Source organism: Struthio camelus, chromosome 1, assembly GCF_040807025.1.
Source record: "Struthio camelus isolate bStrCam1 chromosome 1, bStrCam1.hap1, whole genome shotgun sequence".
In the NCBI taxonomy this organism is placed as follows: Eukaryota; Metazoa; Chordata; class Aves; order Struthioniformes; family Struthionidae; genus Struthio; species Struthio camelus.
The window spans coordinates 195,877,666-195,903,834 of NC_090942.1; the positions used below are offsets into that span (position 1 = coordinate 195,877,666).

Sequence of the window (26,169 nt, forward strand, 5' to 3'; positions counted from 1 at the left end):
ACTTTTGCTCCAAAAGCAAGAGTGCTAATGCAAATGTTAAACAAAATCAGCCTTGAGACTCCCCGAGAAATTTTAGTGGCAGTCTCTCCCTCCAGCATACTTCTTCTTTTAGGATGGTTATACTCATCTTCTAGTTGGCTAGTTTCTTACCCGCTTTGTCCTTTCATCCTGGGTTGAGCTAATAATATTTCATACTGAACTGAGGAAATGCTTTACTAAAGGCCATATACATTCAGTTTTACATATGATCTTTTTCTAGAAAATCTGTTCTCAGTTTATGCTGGCATAATATATCACACTACATTTCAATCTCTCATATATTCTCACAATACTCTTAACTACGTTTTCCTGCGTTTTTCTTTCTTTTTTCAGTCTTTGATTCTAGGGAGGACAGGCTACAGCCACTAAACAAATAAATATTGTCCCAGTGTTCTGGTTTAGGATTTATCCAATGATGGAAACCCATGAATTGCAAGGTTGTGTGGAGGAGATTTTTATGAACAAATTAAGATTTATATAAGGAATAAGAGGAAAAGTATAATTTTTGGAAAAATACTGAGTTTGGTTTTATTTCATTCAGACTACTTCCCTCTGCTTTATTACCAGAAAGTAGAGGTGGGCTTTTATCAGTATTGTTTATCTTTACATTTTTATTTCCAAAACTAAATAAAATTTTAGGGATTAAAACCCTAGGCTCGAAGCTTGAGATGCATTTAAATAAATTAGTTATGCAGCTGTATAACAAATCTTCTATTATTCCAGGGTCAAGTAGTGTCTGCGATAGATCTTTACTTTGATCTTCAGCAGAATTTGCCAAAAGAGAATTTGGCAAAACCTATATTCACATTTTTCAGCTAAAAATTCAGGCAATGAAAGTAAGAATTTCTGCCCTGTTGTCAGCTTTTTCAGTATGTTATGATTAGTATTGGCTAAATGAAGGAGGTAACTCAGCATATCAAGACCTGTTTTTCCCATACCATTCTATTTTCTATTAATTTTTGTCATTTCTCTTTTTATCACATCTTTCCACTTAGCACTGATTTCAGTCTAGCATTAAAATGCTTGTGAGCATTTGGTGAAGAAAGCACAGGAGAAATTCTGTGATAAGTGCTGTCTTCATAGCAGTTGTCCTGCTATCAACAACTCACAGAGCTTTCAGCATAAATTTAACAATAGTGTTCAAGAGCAAGATTTGACTTTTTCATAATTCTAAATTAGGGAGCAATAGGTTTGTTTTGTGCACGTGCATGTGTGTTTTGTTCTCCTGTGCCCAAAAGGCTAAGGTATTCAGGTAATACTTTCATAGCCAAATTTTTTTTCTAGGCTGCTGCCATCACATCAGATGTCTTGGATACCCTTGGAAAGCCTGGTCATTACACACTCTTTGCTCCTACTAATGAAGCTTTTGAGAAACTTCCAAGGGGAGTCTTAGAAAGGATCATGGGTGACAAGGTGGCATCTGAAGGTATGTTGAAAGTTTTTTGCAAATGATAAAGACAGGGCAGTAGATCAAGAGGTATAAATTACATGATCCTTGTAGCTCTGAAATTAAGCTACTGAAATCTCGTAACTCAGCTGTCATCTGCTTTCTCTCTGATTTTTTCCAGATATCTAAAGATTCAAATGCAGTGAAAACTTAGTTTCTATAACTTCTTAAAGTAAACTTTATGTGAAAATGTAAGCACTTGGGTGTATTAAATAGTTTGGTTGCCTGAATCAGATACAGATTCCTACCTCTAGTAACGGAGGGATATCTGAGTTTGGGGTTTGGGTTCATAAGACTGTGAGGGAAACATAAACTGCTTTTCCATAAAAAAAGGAGATGCTCTTTTAAAAGTCAAGTTCTGCCATGTAAATGGAGGTTATAGGGTACTGTATTTTCTGACAAACTACAACAGGCAGCTCATCTATCGTTCTGGGAGCCACAATACAAATAAATAATGACTGAAACAGTCTTTTATGTGAACAGTAATGGAATGAACCACTAATAAAAGGAAAGTTATGTTACCATTAATGTGAAGTCAATCATAGGTAATCTCATTTTAACCTCTTTAACAAAGATGCAGTCCGCTCCTGCTTCCAGGAGTCCACCTTGCTGCTCATCACTACGTATTTCAAACTGGAAGGCTCCCGCCAAATTACTTCTGCCAGGAATCTGGTTCTTTAGACTTGAATACTCTGGATACTTGTGGTGTTAATAGCACAGTTTCCTTGCTGACTTCCATAGAAGCAATGCGTGCACTAGAACTGCACAAGTCTTTCATTGAGGATCCAATAAGAATACGCCAGAGAAATCCCAAAACAATCCCAGGAAGAACTTCACTAATGACATCAGACTTTCGCTCATTTCAAGCAATCCCTTGTGAAGTGCTATGTGACAGTGGATGTGCAGCTTATTTCATCATTCAGTTTTGATATTATAGAAGATAGCAGTTTTCCCCTTATCCAGGCTGAAGGAGTTTACAGAAAAGGTCAAGAAAAGAAGTGAAATTGACTCCATATTTGAGCAGAGAGACTGAAGATTAGAATATAGTCTTAAAACGTATTGTTGAGCAATAAAGTTCAGATTCATCCAAACAGATTTAAGGTAGCATACTTGACCATCCAGAGTTAACAGAAGAAAGTGCATCTCCAAGGCATAATTCAGACCTTTGGGATATATCGCCTTGTGGAGGCACCTCTTTCTTTCTACATGACAAGCTTTGATTTTCTAACTGAAGTGCCCCAACTAACTGCCTAGATTTAGATGACATAAATTCAGGCCTAAGTTTTATTCCTTTAGAAAGCTGATGAACAACCAATTACAATTCTCCTTAATATATTTACCTGTAAGTATGTGACTTTTAGGGCTAAGAATACTACAATAATCGAGGCAACAAATGAAAAGTAAGCAACTACATTTAATCAGCATTGACTAACTGTATTTGTACCTCAAAAAATTTACTTTCCATAAAACAAAAAAAGGAAGCCCCATTAGAATTATTATAGCTGAAATTGTACCAAACGTCTGTCCACCTCATTAAGGAAAGAGCAGTTACTGTGCCATGTAGGATTGCATTTTCTTCTTACTTTAAATTATACACAAAGAGACCAATTGATTCAAGATGCACGTACAAGGAGGATGTCTGGAAACATTATATGGAAACGGTGGAATAAAGTCTGAGACTGTAGTTTTCCCCCCTGGTGTGGTAACTATTTAAGGTCTCTTAGAGACATCCTTAGAGAATCCTCTTAGAGATGGGTTAGATATGCAAAGGATGCTTTTCCTGGCTTACTCCCTTTAGTTCTCCCTCACGTGGGCTAAAGGGTTCTGAGATTTCCCCCCCTCGCACACCAAGTGGTGACTTTTTTCTTTTCACTTTAGGACTGAAATTAACAGTCTGTTTCCCATCTACTTATTGAAAGGAGAAGTAAAAGCAGAGCTGCTACTAATTCTTTCATAAAGAGATGTTTTCTTGATATTATTTGTGCTGCCTTCACATAAATTCTCCAAGTAGAACAGACAACAGCTGGGACTTCAGAGGCAATCTTGAAGCTGGAACTGGCTAATTCATTCTGTAGTTAATTTTGTGTGGTAAATGTGTTTAATCCTGGAGTCCATCATCTTCACTGGAACCAAATGTTCTCTGAAAACTTGCGTCACATATGTGTACCGCTGTCTACCCCTGAAATGACCCCGTACCAGGAGCTTCCTACATTGAGCTGTTGAGGCTAAGTCCCTTTCTTCAATTATGAACGCCACAGCACTAAGTGAATTTTCATTCATTATGGCCAAATTAGGTCACTGTGCAATATCTCAGTGGAGACCAGTAGAAAGAGGGTTCTGAGCTAGTTTTAATGTTAAATAAGGGCTAGAAAGGGAACTCTGAAATAGCTTTTTTTTTTTTTTTAGTTCCAGTTTGCCTTCAGGAGTTTCAGCTGATTTTTATTGGTATCCCTAGGGGATGGTACACTGAATCTCAACGTTATATAGAAACACATAACAAGAAACAAATCTTGAGTTTGACTCTGAATAGCCAATAGAATTTTGTACTCTAAGGTCCATTTGAAACAAATCATCTGCAGCTGCTAAAGTATATTCTCTCGTATTCACAGGTCTCAGCATAGTAGGCCTAGTTTTCATAATATCAGATATGCCAAAGATTTCTAACTGTAGTTGTTATTTAGAGGTGTGTACTGTCAATTTTTCTACAAACAACTCTCAGTATAGAAGATATCATTAAATAAGTATTTGTCAAATTAGCTAGTAAACTATTAGAAATAAAGCTACTTAACTAAAGGTTATTTAAATGATATATTCATTTGTTCTACTTGTATCTAAACACCTACACATGGACTTTCTTCTCTTTTTCTTGCAGCTCTGATGAAGTTCCATATTTTAAATACTCTCCAGTGCTCTGAAGCTATCATGGGTGGAGCAGTCTATGAAACCTTGGAAGGAAACACAGTTGAAGTTGGTTGTGATGGCGAAAGCCTGACTGTCAATGGAGTGAAGATGGTGAAACGCAAAGATATTGTGACTAGCAATGGTGTTATCCATCTCATTGATCAAGTGCTAATTCCTGATTCTGGTGAGTGATGTAAATAACAAGTTTTTTTACACCGAAGATGTTTTCTACAATCTTACCTAGATTCCCTCACGTGTATTGCCATGAATAAGAATATGTGATTATGGACAATCCAAATCAAGGGAACAAATCGATTATATGTTAAAAGATCTTTTCTTATGTCCTTATTCAATTGCAGCCAAGCAAGTCATTGAGCTTGGGGGTGCCCAGCAGACTACCTTTACGGACCTGGTGGCACAGCTAGGACTGGCATCTTCTCTAAGACCAGAAGGCCAATACACTCTCCTGGCTCCTCTGAATGGTGCTTTCTCAGGTTAGTAGCCTTAAAAGATTACATTTGGAACATAAAAATAAACAAAAAGATTGTATACCACACTGAGCTATTTTCCAAAATAATCCCCAGTCCTTGTTCCAAGTCCCAAGGAAAGAAAGCAGCTGAGAATAAGAGATGCTTTATCCCTTCAAAATGCACGCTCTGCAGAAAGACAAGACAAGCCTAAGCACCAGCTTGCCCAGATTATTTACAGTGGTATCTTTTACTAATGGAAATATGATCACTGAAATAAGATACAAAACAGGGACTAGCAGGTTGTGAGGAAGGGAAAAATATATTCTTGAACTGCCAGTTCACTTAATCTTTGTGTCACTTACATTTGTTTCATTATTGAGTTATTTATTCTTAACTTTGTGTGAGAAGATGTTTTCCATCCCATTGAAACAGGGAGATTTTGGTACAAATGTGCTATAAAGTAGGTGTTTGCATTAAATGCATATTTGCATATCTGCAGAAGAAGTGACTGCGAGGGCATCCTACTCTCCCCCAAGGATTTGCTTATTAACTCACCACCACAGAGGCAAATTTGGAAAGGATTTCAGATGCAAACACAGAAAACAAAAGTTATAATAAAAATTATAGGAATAATTTAGAAGATAGAGCAGACCCACGTATAAATCATTTGCTATATCATTTCTAGTAGTTTTTCAGAGATCTATCAATTGATCCTTTCTAAATTTAAGAAAGGACAATTTGCAAAAGCTGTTTAACAATTCATTTTCTATTTACCCAGATCTTTTCAAGTCTTAACTTAGGCATTTCAAATGAAGATCTAGGATTTACGTAGTCTTTTAATAAAGTGTCCACAATTAACCTTACTTGAATGAAAGTTTACTGTATTAATCACCGTGTATTAATAGCTAAATGATTTTGTAGATGATACCTTAAGGATGGACCAACGCCTTCTAAAAACAATCCTGCAGAATCATATTATAAAATTCAAAGTTGGGCTCAACGAACTATACAATGGACAGGAACTGGAGACAATTGGAGGAAAATTGCTCAGAGTCTTTGTGTACCGCACAGTAAGTGAATGGGACTTTCTAAACCCTATGTCAGAGAATATAACTAAGAAAATGGAGCAGTGCGAAAGAATAAAATATAAAGCTGAATTAGACCTCCGATATTTACCGTTACCACTACCTAGCAAAAATCTCTAAGTTCTGCAGTGAGAAAAAATGAAAATCAAAGCTTTATCTATGGGACCTTTGCATGGAAGACTCTCTGGGAAAACTAAACAACTTCCAGGATTTGGTGCTTGATTAATTACAAATTTATTTTTTTTTTAATCTAATTTACAAAGCTCTCAAGGGAAAAAAATATCAAGTTTGGAAATATTTATACCATACTAATTCAGATTTTTCTACTGTCACTTTCTCAAGCGAGATCAGATTTCTTGGAAAGAATACACAATTTGACTGCAAGAAATGCACATTAGTATTACTTTTAAACCTAGGAGTCTGGTGGGGAGTATACATTTACCTCATTCTCTCAAATACATTTAAATGCATAACACTAAATGGCTACACTTGGGTGGCTTGTCTTTCTCTTAATTAGGCTGTATGCATTGAAAATTCCTGCATGATAAGAGGAAGTAAAGAAGGAAGGAATGGTTTTATTCATGTCTTCAGACAGATCATCAAGCCAGCAGAAAAGACACTGCATGAAATGCTGAAAAATGATAAGCGCTTTAGGTGAGTAGCGATTCTGACAGCACTGAGATTTTCCTAGATAGCTAGTATCTACCTATATAGCCAGCTGATCTGAGAAATAATTGCGGACTGTGGTGGTTTTTGCTTGTTTTTCTTTTTTTTTTTGAGTTGGGGGCAGTCCATCTTGCAAAAAAAGAGGAGAAAAAGAGGGAGAAAATGTGTTTTTCCACAGCTATACACTGAAAGAGCTCACAGGCTTTATGCTAAGATGGTTGCTTATGGCAATCAAATGTCAATACGACACCAGGCAGCAGAGTCTGGAGGTTTAATTAACCAGAAGTACAATCCCTTAACAGCGCAGAGTAATAGCAGGCCTATGCCTCAAAGTATATATTTCTGCTCCCCTGCCTGTAAGCATCCTGGTCCTTACCAAGAGAGTAATCACTCTTGGAGTTCTCCCTTCATCTCTGTGATCTATGCAATTTTTATTCAGTGAACTTTGCTGTGATCAAGGTTGCCAATATTTTTTTTTCTCTAATCCTTTCTTCCTCAGTCTACTATTTTTAAGACAGTCTTTTTTTTCCCCCCTCTCATGTTCCTCCTCCACCGTCTATTCCCGGGAAACAGTAGGAGTGTTTGAAGACTGATGCACTACTAGAACAAATGAGGTGGCTAAGTAACAGAACTGAAGAATGGGTACTAGACTTCAACAAAATGTATTTATGGTTTCTTTGTTTAATTTAAACAGCATTTTCCTCAGTCTGGTGAAAGCTGCTGATTTAGATGATGTTCTCTCTCGGCCTGGGGAATGGACTCTGTTTGTTCCAACTAATGATGCCTTTAAAGGTTTAACTGATGATGACAAGGATGTATTGATAAGTAAGTAGCATAAGAAAATTAAAAATGTAGCCAAGAAGAGTAAAATCCTGGCCTATTGAAATCAATGGGAAAGGTGTCTAGTATAATTTTTGCACAAAGGACATCTGATAATCTAATTTACCTTTTGCATACAGCAGGTCATAGAACTTACCTAAATTAATCCCTAGCTGGCAGAGAAAATATATCTTTTTGAGAAAAAGCATCTAACCTTAATTTAAATTTGTCCATTAGTCTCATTCCTTGATATGTTATCCAAAGCATAATTACCTTCCAAGTTAAAATCTGTATTTCATTTTAGCATCAACTCTTAATCATTCAGCCTTGCTATAGACTTATTAAGCTGTAGTCTTCTATTACACCCAATTTCTATTCTTAATATAGTTACTAACTGTAATCATTGCGTTACAGGATGTGCAGTGTGGCTTTCCTACCTTTCCCTCCTGTCTCTATCCAGCACTCTCTGACATCACCTGTGCTATAAGAAAGTTGTATATTGGATATATATTGTTAGACCCTAATTAATGATATTTCTTTCCAATTTACACCTTTAAACTCTGGATTATGTAGATTATCACATCATTTTAAGCAATTTATTTAATGTCATGCTTCCTCTGACTAAGAGAAGGAATGCACAGTGATTGCTTGAAACGCTCTTGCAGTATTTCCCACTAGAGAGGAGGCTTGTGCCCAGAACACTGCAAGCATTTTTAGATTATTTTGACTAATGTGAATCTGGCCTATGTGCAAGTATGAGAAGAGTGGTTGCTTTGAATCCCACATGCAGGTCAGTCGCAGTTTCCACTCCTGCACTTTTCAGATCAAAGTTCGAAGACCTGAGGCCAAATCTCATCAATCCTTAATGACTTCAAAAGGTCCAGTTCAGAGCACTGATGAGCAGCTGCCCTAGCCTAACCCAGCTCTGTATAGCCTTTAACCCGTTAATGAGACACTGTGAATATGAATCATCTCTTCAGCCATTTAAAGTTATATCTTTGGTCTAAATTAGCTTCTAGTCTGTCTGCTGACTAACAGTAAATTAACAGATGGCCTGACTGACTAAGAGTAGATAGCTGTAAAGCGAAATGAAGCTTTCTCAAGGTTTTGAACTGAAGTAACTGAATGGGCATACTACAGCTCAGTTTTTATCTTTAAGATTAGATATTCTTAACAAGTAAAAGAAAATGAGTTCATCATGTCTGTTACACCGTGTCTTCAGTTCACAACTTGACTTTGTATCTAAGGTCTGTCTCATTCTGGATTACTCTACATTTGAGAATACAATTACATATCCCATTTGGGTTTTCAAGAGTTTTTATGTAGCTTTTCTTATCACTGTAACTTAATTTCTACTCCGTGGCGGCTGTCTGAAATCTTAACCTGCTTCACTGATTTTTGCAGTTGAAAGCCCATTTTTTGTGTCAGATTACTTTCTGTAGCTCTATCCTGGCTTTCTTTCAAGACATTATCTTGCTTTCTCTGAATAAATTTAACCTTAAAATATATAAATTTTTGAAGAAATACAGAAAAATACTCTCTCTGTCAGGACAAAATCTGAGATTATTATGCTGGAGTAAGCGATATTGCATAAAACATAGGAAATCTGATAGTTTGGGAAAACAGTTTTAGAAAGGCAGGTTTAGGCTTTGTGTATGTGATTCAGTCACAAAAACTTAGTGCTAATTTTTGTAGGACAAAAGATCATTTAATTGTATTTCAGTAGTGAAGCCAATTGCAAGATCTGTGATCAAAGAAAACAGTTGAAAAGGGAAAAAGTTCACTGAAAGAGACACCAGGAAAAGTTTATAACCAGATAGTATTTCCACTGCAATTTCATCAAGGTTGAAACTCCTGGTAAGAACAATAAATATCAGCGTGTGATGCTGATGTGCAACGTGTAATAGAAAGGGTCAATATTCCAGGTAGTGGAAAGCAGATGTGTTTTGAAACTGCTCTGCTTGTACCCTGTCTCCTGGGCAGGCTGTGAGTAATATTGCAGCTCTGGAGCAGCCCATCCTGTGACTCTGAACCTCCGCAGACCTAGACCTCCGGGGAGCCCTGCCAGGACACTAACCTGGGCTCCGGAACCACTTCCTTTTTTAGACAATCTTGAAAACATTCTCCTTTTTTTCTTCCCAAATAGGAACGAAACTGAGCATTGAAATGTGGAAATCTTCCACAAAATAAGGTTATTTCCCCTTCCTCAATTTTCCTTCTACACTACCTCTGTTCTCTATAGGAAGAGGCAAAATTAGAACTCCAGACGGCTTCCTTCTGCTCCTTCTGAATAAAACAGTAACTTTATCCTGCCCTAGATGGGAAAAGATGTGTGCATTTAGAGAGCTGTCAGTTATCCCCAGCCATCTCAGAAGGTTGTTACTGGAAAAGGATAATTACATTCATTTAAATGCCAGCTCTACCAGCTATAGTTCCCTTTAATTGCAAGGGAATTGAGTCTAGAGTTTATCTAATAGCTTTGTGAAATTTCATAGTGCAGTATGCTTAGTGGTACTGAAAACTTACTGTGTTTATGAACGTTTTGTGGAGGATAATTAGGAAGAGATTTAAAAAATCTGATCAGAGTAGCAAGCAAATAAGAGAAAATAATACAGAATAATAAGAAAATGTTGGCTACTGTTCTATTCTTCTGTTTTGGTGTTCTCATTGCATTTTTATGATTGTCTTCTGAATCCTTTCAGTCATATGTTTTTTCCCTTTATCACCATTTTATCAGGCTAGCTAAAATTATGCGTCTGTGGTAGTTCCATTCCATGCTTAAGGATAGTTGAAGCCTGTGTGAATCTTCAGTATTTCCGAAAAGGAACTAGCCAGTACCATTTAATTTTTTTTTTGTTTTTTCAATAGGGGACAAAAATGCTCTCAGGAACATAATCCTTTACCACTTGACACAAGGAGTTTTCATTGGAAGTGGCTTTGAACCTGGGGTAACAAACATTCTTAAGACCATCCAAGGAGGCAAACTGTACTTGAAAACAGTTAAGTGTTGAGTCTTCCTGATACAACCTTGTAAACAGGGATTTGACACTCCTTATCTATCCGCATTAGAGAATGCAACGCGTTTCTCTGAAAGGGGTTAAGGGGTTTGTTTCATTTTTAATGTCTCTGATAATTTGCATTCTCTTTTCATCCTTTCCCAGGTGAACGATACACTTCTCGTTAATGAACTGAAATCCAGAGAAGCTGATCTCATGGCAACCAATGGTGTCATTCATGTTATTGACAAACTCTTATATCCAGCAGGTGAGTATTAGTTTATTTTAGAAGAAAATATATGGAATTATACACAGAACTTCTGAATCTGTCTACACTTTGTGTAGGTGCGGTAGCTTTTTGAAGTTAATTCCTTTAAAAAGGCAATACCTATGTGAAATAGGAAACAGAAAACTTACCTCACTACACACTTTATGGAGGATCCTTGCCTGAAACCACGGTGACTCTCTGAAATTTTATGAAAGTCTAGTATATGGAATACAAAGTGGTTTGGGATATGTTTCCCACTAATAAAGGAGAATGTATAGGTTCAAGTATATGTTTGTGTGAGTGAAAGTGATTACCTCTCCTGATCACTGTAAATGGAAGTAAAATGATTAGTTAGAGGTGCATGCGCTTCCTCTTACATACCTATTTCTTTTGTCAGATCTGCCTGTTGGAAATGATCAGCTGCTCACAATCCTGAAGAAGTTGATTAAGTACATTCAAATTAAGGTACTGTTAAATAATGAACAGTTTGTCCTTTGTCAGGATCTGTGAAGACAGATGTACAGTATCATTCAAAAATGATTCTCTGGTCCCTATGTTTCTTCAGTGGGCAACACTAACAACTCCTAGTTACCCAAGAGTAATGATGAACGATACACTGTGCTCAACAGTTAGAAATTACAATTTTCAACAGCTAATGTTCATAGAGTATTTGCATGTGGATAACTCCATTGCGAACTAGCCCAGACCTGCTCTTTGCTCCAGGTATACTTTGTCACATCAGTGACATAAATCACTTCTCAGTCCTTGGAAAAAATACCTCTCTGTAAGAAATACCGAGTAGCTAAGTTGTTAAGCCATTAGACCCTCCAATTTCAATGGCCTGTGGAAAAAAATAGGTATCCTCATCTATCTCAGACACCTTCTTGAGATTACTTTCTCTCTCAATGGATAAACGAGAGGATCCGGGTAAATAGCATAGCCTTGCTTTTAGATCAGTGAAGCTATGAATCCTACCCATTCTGCTTAGAAAACTAAAACCTGAGTGCTCTTTTTTTAATTTTAAATTGACTTTTCTTCATTATAGTTTGTTCGTGACAGTACCTTCAAAGAGATTCCACTGACATTTTACAGTAAGTTCATTTTAAATATTTCCAGATGGGTTTGATATTTCTTTTTAAATGTTGCCAGTTCAAATTTTGAATTATAAATCTTTTTTGCAATTAAAAAGAAAAGGATTTCTAGGGCGGTAGTACTAGCCAATGAAGCATGGATAGAGAAAGACACTAAGTAGAATGTTTCTAGTTTTTGTGTTGCTGTATGTATTTTTTGCCTTTCCAGATGTGTAACAGGGAAGTGTCCCTGCGGTAAGCTGTTCTGTTCCATTGGGATAGGCAAGGTACACATGGAAAATACACTTTTTCAGTTTTTACCACAGTTCAGTGCTTGGTGCACAGCTGAGTTGTACTACCTTACGGACTCTCCAAGATGTATCATTGGCCAAACTCTATGCTGATGAGCTTTCTTCTTCATAAATCCTTCTAGAGGGACTGAGAGTTTTTCTGTCCCACCTCTTTCCTATACATGCAAGTGCAAGACTTGTATGCGAAGCAGTTGCTATGACCATTTTCTCTTATAGGGAGCAGATGTAAAAGAGGAACCTTTTTTGCTATCTTGCAGCCTTTCTTAGGAATTGCGTTTAGTATCTGAATATAAAGTAGAGTCTGTTGAAGCAAATTGTTAGAAGGCGCAGATCCTGCTGAGACTTGGGCCTGTGTCAGAAATTGAAGTTAGGCAGATGATTACATTTCTGTGAGATTCTACCTACATTTCTTGACAGAAATGGAGAATATTGCATTAGGCTTTGGAAAATTCAGAATAGATTTGCTGAAGTCAAGACTTGTGGAATAAAGAAGGGAATAAACTATCTTCTGTAGACAGTAAGGGTAGCACAAGAAGCAGTGTGTGTAAATTGGAGCAAGAGAGAGCAATTATTTTAACGTCTGACTGAGGTAATGTGATTTAGTCAAACACTGTAACGGGGAAGGCTGGAAGCTCTGCCAGTGAAGGCTTCTAGGAATGGATAAGAGTTGGATAGGATCTGTCAGAAATGTTTTAGGAATAATTGAACTTAATAGTTGGACTTTATTCCCAAGGCTGCCATAGTGCCACTGTCTGTGATTTTCTATTAAACGTAGAAATAAATCTGAAAGTCAAAGAATCTTTTCTGTTTAGCAGGTGAGCTCCCTAACAAAAAAAAAAAAAAAAAAGGGCAAGGTTCTAATTTAAAATATACTGAGGAACTGTACACACTTTTATTTTTCTGTATCTTAGATTGTCACAAAACCAGTGATTTCATGAGGCACAGATAAAGGCAAATAGGACAGAAGTAGACACCGTCTGCAGATGACTTGTATACAAAACTATTTAGTAACTGGAATTGAGATTCGTACTGTAAATCCTTTCAGATTATTTTCCATCCATTAATCACTGTGATTTTTACCTAAATCTTTATGACCAGAGCAAGTCTAACTGATCGCTCGCATAAAGAAACTATAAGAATGGAATGTGCTTTATATTCCAATTTCTGTACTTTCAGAGATTAACATAATTGAAAGCAACGTCCAGCCTATCATCAGAAAGGAAGGTAAACGGGGCCCTTATTAATTCAATATATTTCTGTATCTGTATATGTATACAGATACAGAATATATACTACCTTATTTATTTCTGTAACAGGATGCATTTGTTATGTAATAACTCCAGGATGTTCAGCACTTTGCTTGAAAAGCAAAGATACAAATATTGCAACTAGAACTGGAAGAAGTATTTTATATGAAAAAATGTCTTGGAGCTGTTCTCCCCAAGTGGATCTCCTTTTTCTATTGGCATGTTTTAATGTAATTTTTCCAAAAAAAGTTATCCTTTTTCAAAGCATTTCTTTTAAATGCGCCGAGTATTAAGATACTTCCAATGAATGAAAGATTAAGTATTTCTAATATTTTGTATTAAACAAATTATTTTTAAAAATGAAGTGAGCTTGTTCCTTATGCTTTGAATTTAAAAAATTCAGCTCCCTTCTCTATAATTCCCAACCAGTTCTAAATACCAATATCTGTCACATGCCTGGAAAGGATAGTTAGCCAAACTTTATTCTTTTTCATTTTCTCAAGGAAAAGCATGACCTTAAGATTGGTGGTGGGACTGAAGAGAAGAAAAAGTGGAGCTAGGACTGTCAAAAGTGTTTGTGGTTAATGGCTTAAGTAAAACAGCCTTTGATTTCACAAGACCAGTGACACTGGAATGAGCTCCTGTTTCCCACTGAAATGATAATGCTCAAAGGGAATCTAATGGAGCCCAACTGAGAAGAAAAGGAATTAAAAATGTCTTGCAAAGTTTTTATCCAGATTTATTAATCACTGTTTGTGGGACGACTTCCTCCCGGTAGAGTTACTTGTTCTGAAGCTTGTCTATGCTTCATCCCACCTACCATTAGACATCAAGAGACAGCCATCTAGGACATATAGTAATCTTTGTCTAGTCTCCATTATTAAATCACAGAGAGAGCTACAGAGCGATATAAGTGAATGGATTCTTCGATATGGCAATTCAACCAAGATATTTTAAAAACTTTCATTAGGATGAAGGTGAATCACTCTTTGGAGGTATCTATTCTTATCCATTAATTCCAGAGGCAGGATAGATAATTTAGGTTATTTATGTAAAATGTGAAAGTTAAGTGAGACAAAAACTTCCTTTAAAGAAAAAACAAAATGTCAAGTCACTGCTATAACCAAATGTACAAATAGTACTATTCACCAGAGAAAGAATAAATAATTGTATAAATTAGTGAACATTGAAGCGTCGTTCCCTCCTACTGCCAGCATGGTATTTCTGCTCTGGGAAGTTCTCCAAGGAGTGATCTCTGGCAAGCACAGCCTTCCTGCTGATGACTCAGAAACAATCCCAATAAAGCCAATTTAGGCCCTTCTGAGCTTCCTGCTAGCAACAGCAGTTGCAACAACTCTCCTCAAAACCACCCATGCACACAACTGTCCTTATACTAATCTAGCAAAGTTGCACGTTAGTTTTTGCAGTTCCAGCAGATCATGATGCAAGAGAGATTTCAGTAAAAAAAAATAAGTAAAAGAATATTCTAAGTCATTTTAGAGGGTGATATCTGCCCCTCCTGTCTCTATATTTTCCGCTTGACTGGTGCTTCCATTGTCCACATAGAGGCAAGTTCAGAGAGATGTGAAGAGTTAAATCTGGTTGAATGTGAACTCTTAATGGATTCCGCGTTCAAAGGGTTGGTGCCAGAATAGGCAGCAAACTCTGATTTTACCTTCTGCTCCACAAACATCTGCTGTATCAATCACATAGGAGGGTAAAGTTACTTAGAAGCTAAAAAGAGGATTTGCAAACATAAACATTAATAAATATACCTTTGATATGTTTTCATTAATATTTCTCAGGTGTATCAATGTATGTTATTCAATGGACTCTCAAAATACAAAAATACCTCTGAATTTGGAACAAGCAAGTGAGTGCAACTTGTTAGGTTCCTTCTTTACAATATTTGTCAAAGTTTAGCAGGTAGACTTGTTAGAAAATAATTTTTTAAAAATGTGATAGGATGTTCAGCCATCCAAAGTTTGAGCAGATCAACAGAGCTCTGTGACACTGGGCATCATTATGATCTCATCTTATGATCTCATCTGCAACAAAGAAGTGAATTATTTGGTACTAAGATCTAACTTATTTCTACAATTACCTTCTGCCACAAAAGTATACAAAAAAGTATATTTGGATTTGTTACTATTGAAGGACACTAGGAAGCCTCAGTTGTACTGTTTTTGACAACTCAACACCAGGCACATATGTTCAAACACTAATATTAAATCCTGATTCATAATTAAACAAAATCTTTATGCAGAACCAACTTTTATGGAAAGTCATATAAAGAAAGATTTTTTCAGGGATGACAATAAAATAAGAGAAATAGACCGTTTCTAACTCTGAGCAAGGCGTAAGGCAAGGTTTGCAGAAACATCTTAAGTAGAGCGTCATGTTACTCCTGTTAAGTAACTGCATCAATGGTATGTTCCTAATTTATTCAGCATCTGCTACAAGAGACTGTCAGCCAGAGATATATTTGGATCAGTGTGGTTTATGGGAAGTGCACAAGATTAAGAGGTTACAGAATGATTTTTTTTGGCCAGTGAAAGTGTGGATAACTTCTCCCATGCAAATACAAGGATGATCGTCATTAATGCTGACAAATATCCTTACCGCTGTCCTCTTGACGTCAGGATTTTTTTCTTTTAAGCTGAGTGACTGTTGGCTGAGTCTTTATGGCTTAAAAAGAAATCTAAAGCGAATTCTAGTTAAAAGACCTAATTTCATCTTGGATATTTTTGTACAGTTAGTAGGAAAAGCATGATAAACATTTCTCTCTCCAGCTCTCTTCTGAATTTTCACACAATACTTTAATGCTGATTACTAGCAGAGTAATATCCGTAAGATTCTAGCAATGCTACAGAACAGTCATGTTACCAATATATATACATGAAGGCTTCTTTTCATCTACCAGGTATCTGGTTTTACCTCAGGCTTGTCAACAGATATCAAAAATACCAGATACAGAGTAGTCAATAAATGTTTAAATAGTAAGTATGGAACAGGATGAAAGTTTAAAATAGTATGGGAGGAAGTACAAGATTGTACAGCCCCTACTGCAGATGGATTCTGAGATTTAAAAAATCTACTGTTGTGGTAATGTGGTTTATTCGAGGTAGGAGGATAATACTAGCTTTGCCTCGGCCCCATGGAATATTTTCATGAATATTTGTAACTTTATTTTTTCTTATATTGCAGACCCATCTATTACACAGCTGACTAAATTAATTGAAGGAGAACCTGAGTTCAAAATAGTCAGGGAAGGAGAGACAATAACTAAAGTGATTCACGGAGGTTGGTATGCTTTCAGCAGCTATAATTTTCTTAACTAAAATTTGAAAAATTCACTATTCCCAGTCAGATTTTACTTTAATGTAGATGATTTGTGTGATGTATTAGATGACTGATCTGTTTTTAACAGGTCCTTCTGGAACTGTTGAAGTGTTGTAATTTCATTTTATCATTTCATTCTCATTTCTCATAAATTTCTTTTTCTTTTCTTTTCTTTTTTTTTTGGCCTAGCTGTATCCCGTAGCTACATTCAGGACACTGTTAGAAATGCTGTGCGTGCTGACATACTGCCTATTTCAGTGAAGAATTAATTGCTGGGTGTTGTTCTGCAATCAGAAATGCAGTTGGTGGTTCTGTGATAGAAAGGCAACAGTATCAGTCAAATAAATAAGCTTTGTATCCTGCTTTGCTAGGACTACTGAGGAGTTTCTATATCCAGGCTGATTTCAAAGAAAAAATTGAATTTAGCTATCCTAAATTTGGGGGAAACTTAGTTCCTGGTCTACTCTGACCATTTTTCATTAAATATGCTGTGGTAGTTCTTGTGTGCTTCATTAAATTTTAGTATGAAATGAAGTCTCAAAACAGTGCCTGAAACAGTGTTCATCACTTAATTAATGCCTCTAATTTCAAAATCTCTGTAGAACCAATTATTAAAACGTACACCAAAATCATTGATGGACGACCTGTGGAAGTGACAGAGAAAAAAGTGACAGAAGAAAGAATTATTCAAGGTATGTCACACAGTAAATGCTATTCGTACTTAGTGAAGTTCACCATTATGTACAAAAGTAACACAATTTAAATCCCATCTTAATGCCTAAACTGGACTTTCCTGGAGATGTGGCTTTTCCTGCAAACCCTTCCTACTGCTTTTGTGTGGCTCAAATTCTGACTGTGTGTGACACATGCATAAATACAGAAATGGAAACAATATTTTAACAGGCTGCAGAAACATTAAAATTTATCTTGTTTTTTCCCCTGTTTCTGAAAAATGTTTATTTTTGCAAGCTTCTTGCTACCCGTTCAGGATGAGACTGGTTTTATTGTATTTTCAGTCTGGCTTGCTATAGAAAAAAGACTTTTGCCAACTTTTGAGCTGTTTCTATATCTCCTGGTAGGCTTCATCTCACTAGATGTAGACCTTCAGTGTGCAGATACCTACTTTTGCATGTCATCCCAGGCTCCCTTGACATTCCTTTCAGTAAGAAAACTTCTCTCTGTTTCTCTGTAAGGGAGGCCTAGGTTGTTCTGACATCCATAAGGTAGAAGTCCATTTTGAGGAAACATAAAATAAAATTAAAGTGTATTTATGTCCCTCGATCTTCTCCCATCATAGCTTTTAAACCCTTTGTCCAATTTCCATCATGTTGGACCTATGTTGGAGATTTTTATGTTTAAGAAACCTAGAAAATTTACAGAAACTGAAGAGCGAAGAGAGGGGTATTTGAACATTAATAGATTATCTGCTAACACATTTTGACCTCCTTGGTTACATATCTTGGTTTGAATGCCGCAGCTAAAATACTGCCTGCAATAATAGTTGTAAGGGAAAGACAATGTTATAGGAGCATGATGACTTGTCACAAAATCTTAATATTCAATTTATTTATAAAATCTTAAAATCCAATTTAAGAAGTCATTCAAGCAAAAGAATGGATTTCCGAATAAATCACGGACTATTTTTCACCAGATAAAATTTATGGGAGAGAAGAGAAAATACTATTTTCTCATAGCTGAAATGCAAGTTTTATTAATATGCCTTTTAAAATGGTCATTATCATGTAGAGTATTTACATCCCATGTAATGCCAGGATTCCAGAACTGGTATTTCCTTCTCTTACCTGTCAGTAGAAACTGATGAAGAATCAGTGTGCTAAACTCTCAGGTGATTCATAGCAGTAATAAGAGCAGTATCATTTATTTATAACAGTAGATCCAAACCCTTTTGCACTGAGGAAATATCTGGTCTACTACCTAATATAAAAAAGTAATTAAGAATGTGTCTTACTTTAAGAATATGTGGAGATATTTACATTAAGTATGTTAAATTTATCTAAATACTTTGCCAAATAGTACTAAACTATTTGGAGCCATCTTGCAGTTCTGTTAAAACAGTGAAAGACAAAACCATCATAAAGTGGATTAAAGCATGTTAAAGATAGATAGAACCAGCCTAAATACTAAAAACGAAAAAAAAAATCAAAAGGCAATACTATTGTATTAGATTCAGGTCTCTTTCTTAAATGTCTTTGTTCCAGGTCCTGAAATAAAATACACCCGAATTACTGCAGGTGCTTCAGACGATGAAGAACAGTTAAAGAAATTGCTTGAAGAAGGTTAGTATCATTGATTTATTCCTAAAAAAAAAAAAAGTTCCTTGAGATTACTTTTGTGTTTAATTACAGACTGGATACTCTGTGTTTTCAGCAAAGTTGTTCATACTGCAAAATCAGATCCAGAGATTAAACTCCAGAAACTGAGAAAAGTTTAGATCCAGGGATCCGTTTTGGATCTCTGAGCTTTGTGTTCCAGTCAGTTCTAGAGCTGAGATTGTTTGGATCTATGATATATATAGCTATACTTGTCATGTGATATAGTGTTTTCATTGTTTAGCATGGCACTCACTATCATAAGAGGTGGATTTTGTATTTCAGGAAAATGCTGTAACAGGATTAATTCAGTAATATTCTGTTATCGGATTGTCAAATGTTTTATGTAAATCACTTTTTTGCCATAAACCTGTATCCTATCAGAGGTTACCAAGGTGACCAAATTCATTGAAGGTGATGGTCATTTACTTGAAGATGAAGAAATCAAAAGACTTCTGCAGGGAGGTAATTCAGTGTATTACAACTAACCTTTTTTGCAACAGGTTATGGTAACTGAGATCTCTCCCAGATATATTGATCTCAACATTTTAAAGACTGACCTATTTGAAGCTTAATTTTAATGGAAAAAATTAGAATGTCATGTATAAAGTGCCAGATAACTGTGACATGGATTTAAATGTCAAAGTATGATCAATCAATTTCGACATTATGAAATTGATCAGGATAGATACAAGTTTATTTGTTTTTTCAGTCTTTAAAAAGTTATCTAATTAAAATCCAGGGGAGCAATGAAGATTTATTCCACTAGCTGTGAACTATTTTTTCCCAGCAAATTTGAATCTGTGGAAAACATTTATGAAGTGGAAAGTATTGTAATAGGCTAAATTCAACTTACTTTTCAGTTCTCCAGAAATGAATATTCATTGCCCTCAAGTTAATAATGAAAGGCATGTTTAGCATCTCTCTTTAAATGCTACAGGTGATGGATATCAAGGCATTAACTTTAATTCTCTTTTAGCATTCCGAGGAATGGTTTTCTTTCCTTCTTGCTCTCTTAATTCTAACAGTTTTGGCAAAAAATAACTAGTAGTTGTAAAAAACTGGTAAAAGAACTTGTGCTTATGAAATTAATCTTTAACTATAAATCTGGAATGTTCTCTGCTTGGTGCCTAGATTAGAATAACTATCTATAATAGCAATGGAAAATCAAAAAGAGAATTCAAGTTTTTTGTTTTTTTTTTTAGTAAAGGTTAGGGTAGACTTGAGTCAGAAATTCAAAAATATGTATATGGATGTTTCTCTTGGCATGCAGTAGACCTAATTTAGACTAGCAGAATTCGTTTTATCTTACGTTCACCTTCTAGTAAGTGATCCTATAGGTGGGTAGACTAGAGATAAACAGATTCTCTGCAGTAAATTTGGAAAAGATGACATTGTCTCTTGAATTCTTTTCTTATCCTTGCTATTATAAGTTAGTTTCTATAAGCATCCTGCTTTACAGAATGGACCAAATGGGCAGATTTGTCTCTTGTTTTTATCCAGATCTTTTCTCTAATCTTTTCCTTGATTTATCCAGTCGGCTACCCTTGGCTGCCATGACAAAACCCTACCATCCTTCTAGCCAAAAAAGCAGATACACATGGTGCTTTATGGCTGTTGGTGATAATAGAGATGTGCTTTATGGTCCCCTTGTCTACATCAGATCACTTCTGTTTTACCGAAAATTTTATAAGCCCTTAAACCTGAGACCAGCTGCAAATGGATGTATTCCCATTGTCTGAAGTAAAAGAATGATTTCACATGGGCTGTAATTCATCTCATATAATATCCAGCCATGCTTATTACAATTGGCAGTCTTTGCTGAAAACAAAACTTCCAGCCAAGCTTGCAAGGTGTGACTCTCAGCCCTACAGAAGTTGATCCCTCTTGCGTCAGGGCCAAGGAAATCCGCAGGACTTTACAGCACGTATAACATCGTGGCCTGCATACACCTACACCCCCAAAATGACATTGTTTCCACTGAAGGTTCCTTGCATATGGAAAAATGCTATCCCAGATTTAACCCATTTGTTTTTAATGCTTATCATAGCTGGAACTGAGTACACCAAGGTTACTAAAGTAATTGAGGGAGAGCCACAGATTTTCGAGAGAGAAATCAAGGAAGTCCATCTGGAAGGTTAGTCTGCCTAAAAATCCAATAGTGCTAAGACCTCCTTTGTGTGAAGAGATCATTCCAGGTCGGGTTTATAGCATCTGTTCATGAAAGAAGCCACAGTTTCAGTAAGAAGAGTATTATAATTGTTTCAGAAATGAATTATTTCACTAACATTGCAGAGAAAATATTTGAGGTTTATCTTGTGGCTCAGAATGAATAAAAGGTTTGGCAGGTGTAGTAGACAAGAGGAAATGTCTACCCACAAAGCTTAGGTAAAGTATTTGAAGGAACACACACCATAAGAATTGCCTTTTCTCTAAGCAGCACATCCAGGAGAAGACCACGTGAGTTGTTTTTAACTTGGGTTTATTTTTTGTGTTAGTGTTAATGTGATCTGTTGATGTGAGAGTGTCTTAACTTGAGGAAAAAAGGGGGAAGGAAGTATAACCTCTGGGGATGGATAGACATCTCACAGGGCCTTGGGTTTTCTCTACCCTTCTCCTATTGTTGCGTGAAAGAAACTCCTATGATCAAAAAGTTTAATAGTGCTGATGTTCCAAATGAAATTCTTAAAGGAAACAAATAAAATTCAGCCCAGGTATATGCTAGGAATTCGTCTTTCCGAGTTCAATGATTTTTTTTAAATGATCTTCATTAGAAGTCTAAAAAAAAGTGGTTTGATTTGAATTTGTTCTGTATTTGAATGTATTTCCATTTCCAATTCTAATGCTGATAATGTAGAATAAGAAGTTATTTATTCCTGCAGCCCTTTGAACTACAGATTCACAGAAAGAAATCTGTCTCTTGGGGAATTAAGTTACAGAAATGAATCTGTTTCTAGTGTATGTTTAAGTAAGCTTTACAAACATTAAAAATTCAGAAGGATCATTGGTACAATACATGAATTGATTTTTTTTTTTCCTGCAATCATAATTTAATGTAGGTGATTTCATAAACTATGTCAAATATTTGTATATATAAAACAGTACAGTGTAGAATAGAATTGTATGTATATATATACATATACAAATTTTTATATATGTATATACACATACACACAGAGTAAGCCATAAAAAGCCAACTAAATTTTGAAGCTGATGCTACATTCTGAAGCTATACCGTACTGTTTGTAAAACTTCAATGTTGAATAGTGTAAGACATGTAGAGAAAGCAAATATTGCCTGTATGTAAAGGACAAATGTTTAACAGCAGTTGTGATCTTCTACCATGGGGCTGTACCCGAAAGTGCATGCATTCAGTTGGACCAAGGTCTGCCCTCATCAGGGCAGTGCAGAGCTTGAAATTTGCTTTCACCTCAATGCAGATACCCAGTGCTTAGCCTCACCTGTAATGAGGTGCAGCCTGTGTCTCATGGCAGTGCACTTACGTACTTTGTACCTCACGATGAAAAAAATAATTAAGAGCAGTTGGCTAAGTGAAGGTACAAATATGTCTGACTGTATGTCTTCGCAAACACAACTCTTATTTCACAGAGTTTCATAAAGGAGAATTAGAAAAATGCATCCTGACCTTGTCCCCGACAACACTGTTCTTCCTTAGTACTAGGGTGCTCCATGGTTATGAAAAAGGAAAGATACCACGGTCCCATTTCTGTTGGCATCACATTTTTGTGACAATGACAGAAAAATTTTCTCTTAAGGCTCTAGAATATTTTTCCTCTTGATTAAAGGATACCATATTTAGAAAATGTTTCAAGGTTTGAAGAGAAAGAGGAAAAAGTATCTCTTACTTTTCACAGAGTGAGTATTTTAGAAAATAGATAAGTCTGCTGATGAGGGTAGCATCTTTTCAATGGCTCTTGCACCACTCTGTGCTTTATAACAAAAGTATCTGAGAAAATGAACTGACCCATAAATTCAGAATGATACTGTGAGGTTACATTGCAGTTACACATCAAGCCAGCTGGAAATCACATCAAGATCAGCCGGAAATCCAGCTGACATCTTAGGATGATTGAACTCCAAGTATATCACTAGTCTATAATTTCTGAAGAAATATCTATACAGTGCACTGCAAACAGACCTGAACTTCCTCTGCCAAAAGCTGAAAGACTGAGTCCCGGGCAATATATTAGTCAGGGCTTACACATCAGACAACTTTTGCTGAGTGAAGAGCATGGGCAAAACACCCTGGCACCTGCTTATGATGTATCATGTAACCATCTCATGAGACCAGTGTGAATAAAGGGTTAATGCAAACTGTTAAAAAGTAAAGCTACTATTGAAATGTTTATAAGATTTGATGAATGCACATGATGGAAATCTGTGGATTGTGTTTATTATTAGCGTTCATGTTTCAGGTTATCAAGTCAACAAGGTAATAGGAGGAAATCTGTAATTTACTACAAACCTTAAAAAAAAATGCAGACTTTTTCAAGTTTGCTTTCAGGTTCCACCATTTCTCATGAATTTTAAGTCAAATGTTCTTTAAAATAATTTTTGACTACAACACTTCTATTTTGTAGAAGCACCTGTACGGAAAATACAAGCAACCAGAAGGACACAAGGTAAAAGAAAAGCATATGTTTAAATGCTTTAACAGACATCAAATATTTTTTCCCAGGTATGATGAAAGTCAAAAAAAAAAAAAAAACCCTCCAAGCTTAAGAAAAAAGAATTCCAAAGGAAATAATTGTATTTACGCTTTAAAGATTCTTTAACAAAGCTTGGTATTGCTATCATAGGGTGTTAACTACAATATAGATTATTTATTTTATATTTTGCTATTGGAAAACCACTCACATTATGTGTTCAATCAAATACTGTTTGAAATTAGAATAAAAGTATTGGAGTGAGGTCTGACTCTGGAGTCTAACTCTGTCAAAAAGGCATTGTGTGATTTGACATTTGTAACTCACTATGATTCCATATAATTTTGGTCAATTGAAAAGCTGAGAGATTATAATAATTTACTTGATATCAACACAAACGGTGAAAGATTCATCATCAGAATGCATTCTTTCCTTCTCACATGTCTACTTCAATAGTAAATACAGTATGCAGCATAACTATATTATATGTAATTATAGCTAATAATGGGTTTTTTTCTTCATTTTTCCCAGGAGGAGCAGGAAGAAGGAGGACAAGACTAGTTCGTCCCTAAAAGTTTTCCAGGATAGAAGCCACAGAATTACAAATTAACAGCATGGCCTTTGGGAGGAAGAGAAATTCTTTTAAAAAAGAGAACGTAAGAAAACAGCATATATTGATAACATAATATAAACTGAACCCTGAGTCCACAAAAAAGATGTGAAGATGCAGATGCTCACTCCTGGCATAGTGCTTACTAGGAGGAGTTGTCCATTGGATCTGGTAACTCTTGTTAGTAAGCACTATGCTGGGCGGGATCCGGGCACTGCTGAAGGCACAAGCAAAACTTCCATTGACTTCAGTAGAACCAGGATTCCCACTCATGCTGGGTAGTAAGTATTTGCAGGATTGGGCTCAAAAAGAGCAGGGAACAATACAGAATGTATTTTTTTATTATTATTATTTCCACTAAATGAGAAATATAAGTGAAATTAGAGCATTTCTAGAAAAATTCACTTCAAGTGACTTTTAGGATGAGTAATCTAAGGAAATATGAGCTGCAAACGTAGCACTTTTGTTTTAGTAGTCTTGTATGCTCTTTATACATCAAACTTTGTCATGATGACTCCAACAACGTTACCTTTTCTAAACAAACAAATATGTCATATATTAAATGTATCTTTTTGTTCTACATCACATATCCAAGTGCCTTCTGGTAACATGGCTAATGGAAGCTCTTAAAAAGAAAAAAAAGCAAACGTTAGAGAAGAGCTTCTTGAAATGTATTTGGGATCATGTTGACCTTTTTGTCTATTTATATGAAGAATCATTCCCATGACAGGAATCCTTTACCAACACATATACTGAGACTCTTACAAATATTTTCCCACATTTCCCTAAATGTGTCTTTTGATTTTTAAAGTGTAAGGGATACATAAAATGCATGCAAACAGTTAACTCTGCATGGAAAAAGCTGTTACAAAATGTCTGATGGCTTTTATATCAAAACATGCTTTGCTAATGTCTGATACTTATGTGGGTTGTTTGTAAATTATGTCATTTTTATAACTCTAATTTTGTACTCATAAAAGTCATTTGCCTTTATTACCAAAATTGGAAAGCAATTACTCATGGAGTAAGAAAAAAAAAAATTTCAAAGTGCCTTAATTTTGCAGACCAAAGTTTAAGAGGAGTTATCTGTTGTGCTTTTATACTTCTGTTTTGAAACAAATACTCAATAAATAATTTGGTTGAACTGTGCTTGCTCTTATTTGTAAATAAACCTTTTAAATTTATTTACAATCTAAACATTCTTAAACTTTTTAGGGTAGTTTTTAGATAAAAATATGCTTTCACAGAAACAAGCAGATTTTTCCCTTTCTTACTTAGCACGTAAAGATTGTGCTACAGTTAATGAACCTAAACTGCATCACCCTGTTAAGCACTAAGTGGCAGATCCACAGCTCCTTGAAGATAATTAAAAATCTCCACTATTTCAATAAACTTACAGCACGAGCACTATTCCCTCAGTTTCATGAGTGGTAAAACTACCTGAGCGTCACACTGATAAGCTTTACGGCCTTAGTGGGCTCGGAGAGTATGACAATAAAGTGACCTCCCCTATGTATTCTCATAGTGCTTTGGTGGAGGGACAGCTCTGAGCCCTAAGAAGAGCTCGACAGCTTTTAGGTGAGAGTGAGTTAACAGAGCTCTTAGGGCAGTCTAGAGGAAGAATTCAAGCTGTCACCATTCACCAGGTCTTTGACTATCATTAGATCATGGAATCTAACCTGTTTTCTTCACTGCTGTGTCACAATGAGCTGTGAAGTGATATTTTTGAAGAACAAGAATTAGGTTGGAGGAAGGAGCTGTCTGCACTTTTGTCTCCCCACAAAAGAGCGGAAGCGGGGGGAGGAAATGCAACTGGCCAGCAGTGACAGACAGAAAAAAAGTATTAAGGGAACTGGGCAGGATGCAGAGGAAGGCAAGTAGATGGACCAAAAACTGTGCTG

General features: G+C 36.0%; 1 protein-coding gene across 6 annotated transcripts in view; it reads left to right on the forward strand.

Moving 5' to 3' along the window:
* The window catches only part of POSTN (periostin), a 37,521-nt gene extending 12,104 nt beyond the window's left edge, over positions 1-25,417 (forward strand). Inside the window, exons 7-24 of one of the 6 annotated variants that reach the window (XM_009686444.2) lie at positions 1,324-1,465; positions 4,359-4,571; positions 4,747-4,881; positions 5,779-5,927; positions 6,460-6,596; positions 7,303-7,433; positions 10,296-10,426; positions 10,589-10,691; positions 11,089-11,156; positions 11,737-11,782; positions 13,249-13,296; positions 16,527-16,622; positions 17,264-17,353; positions 18,881-18,958; positions 19,376-19,456; positions 21,042-21,128; positions 23,593-23,634; positions 24,190-25,417. In XM_009686444.2, the coding sequence (XP_009684739.1) occupies positions 1,324-1,465; positions 4,359-4,571; positions 4,747-4,881; positions 5,779-5,927; positions 6,460-6,596; positions 7,303-7,433; positions 10,296-10,426; positions 10,589-10,691; positions 11,089-11,156; positions 11,737-11,782; positions 13,249-13,296; positions 16,527-16,622; positions 17,264-17,353; positions 18,881-18,958; positions 19,376-19,456; positions 21,042-21,128; positions 23,593-23,634; positions 24,190-24,230 (1,818 nt within the window). In that variant the 3' untranslated portion in view covers positions 24,231-25,417. The remainder of the gene's footprint in view (positions 1-1,323; positions 1,466-4,358; positions 4,572-4,746; positions 4,882-5,778; positions 5,928-6,459; positions 6,597-7,302; positions 7,434-10,295; positions 10,427-10,588; positions 10,692-11,088; positions 11,157-11,736; positions 11,783-13,248; positions 13,297-16,526; positions 16,623-17,263; positions 17,354-18,880; positions 18,959-19,375; positions 19,457-21,041; positions 21,129-23,592; positions 23,635-24,189) is intronic. The other 5 variants (XM_009686446.2, XM_009686445.2, XM_009686448.2 and 2 more) reach the window with 5 other exon arrangements.
* Positions 25,418-26,169: the final 752 nt, after the last annotated feature.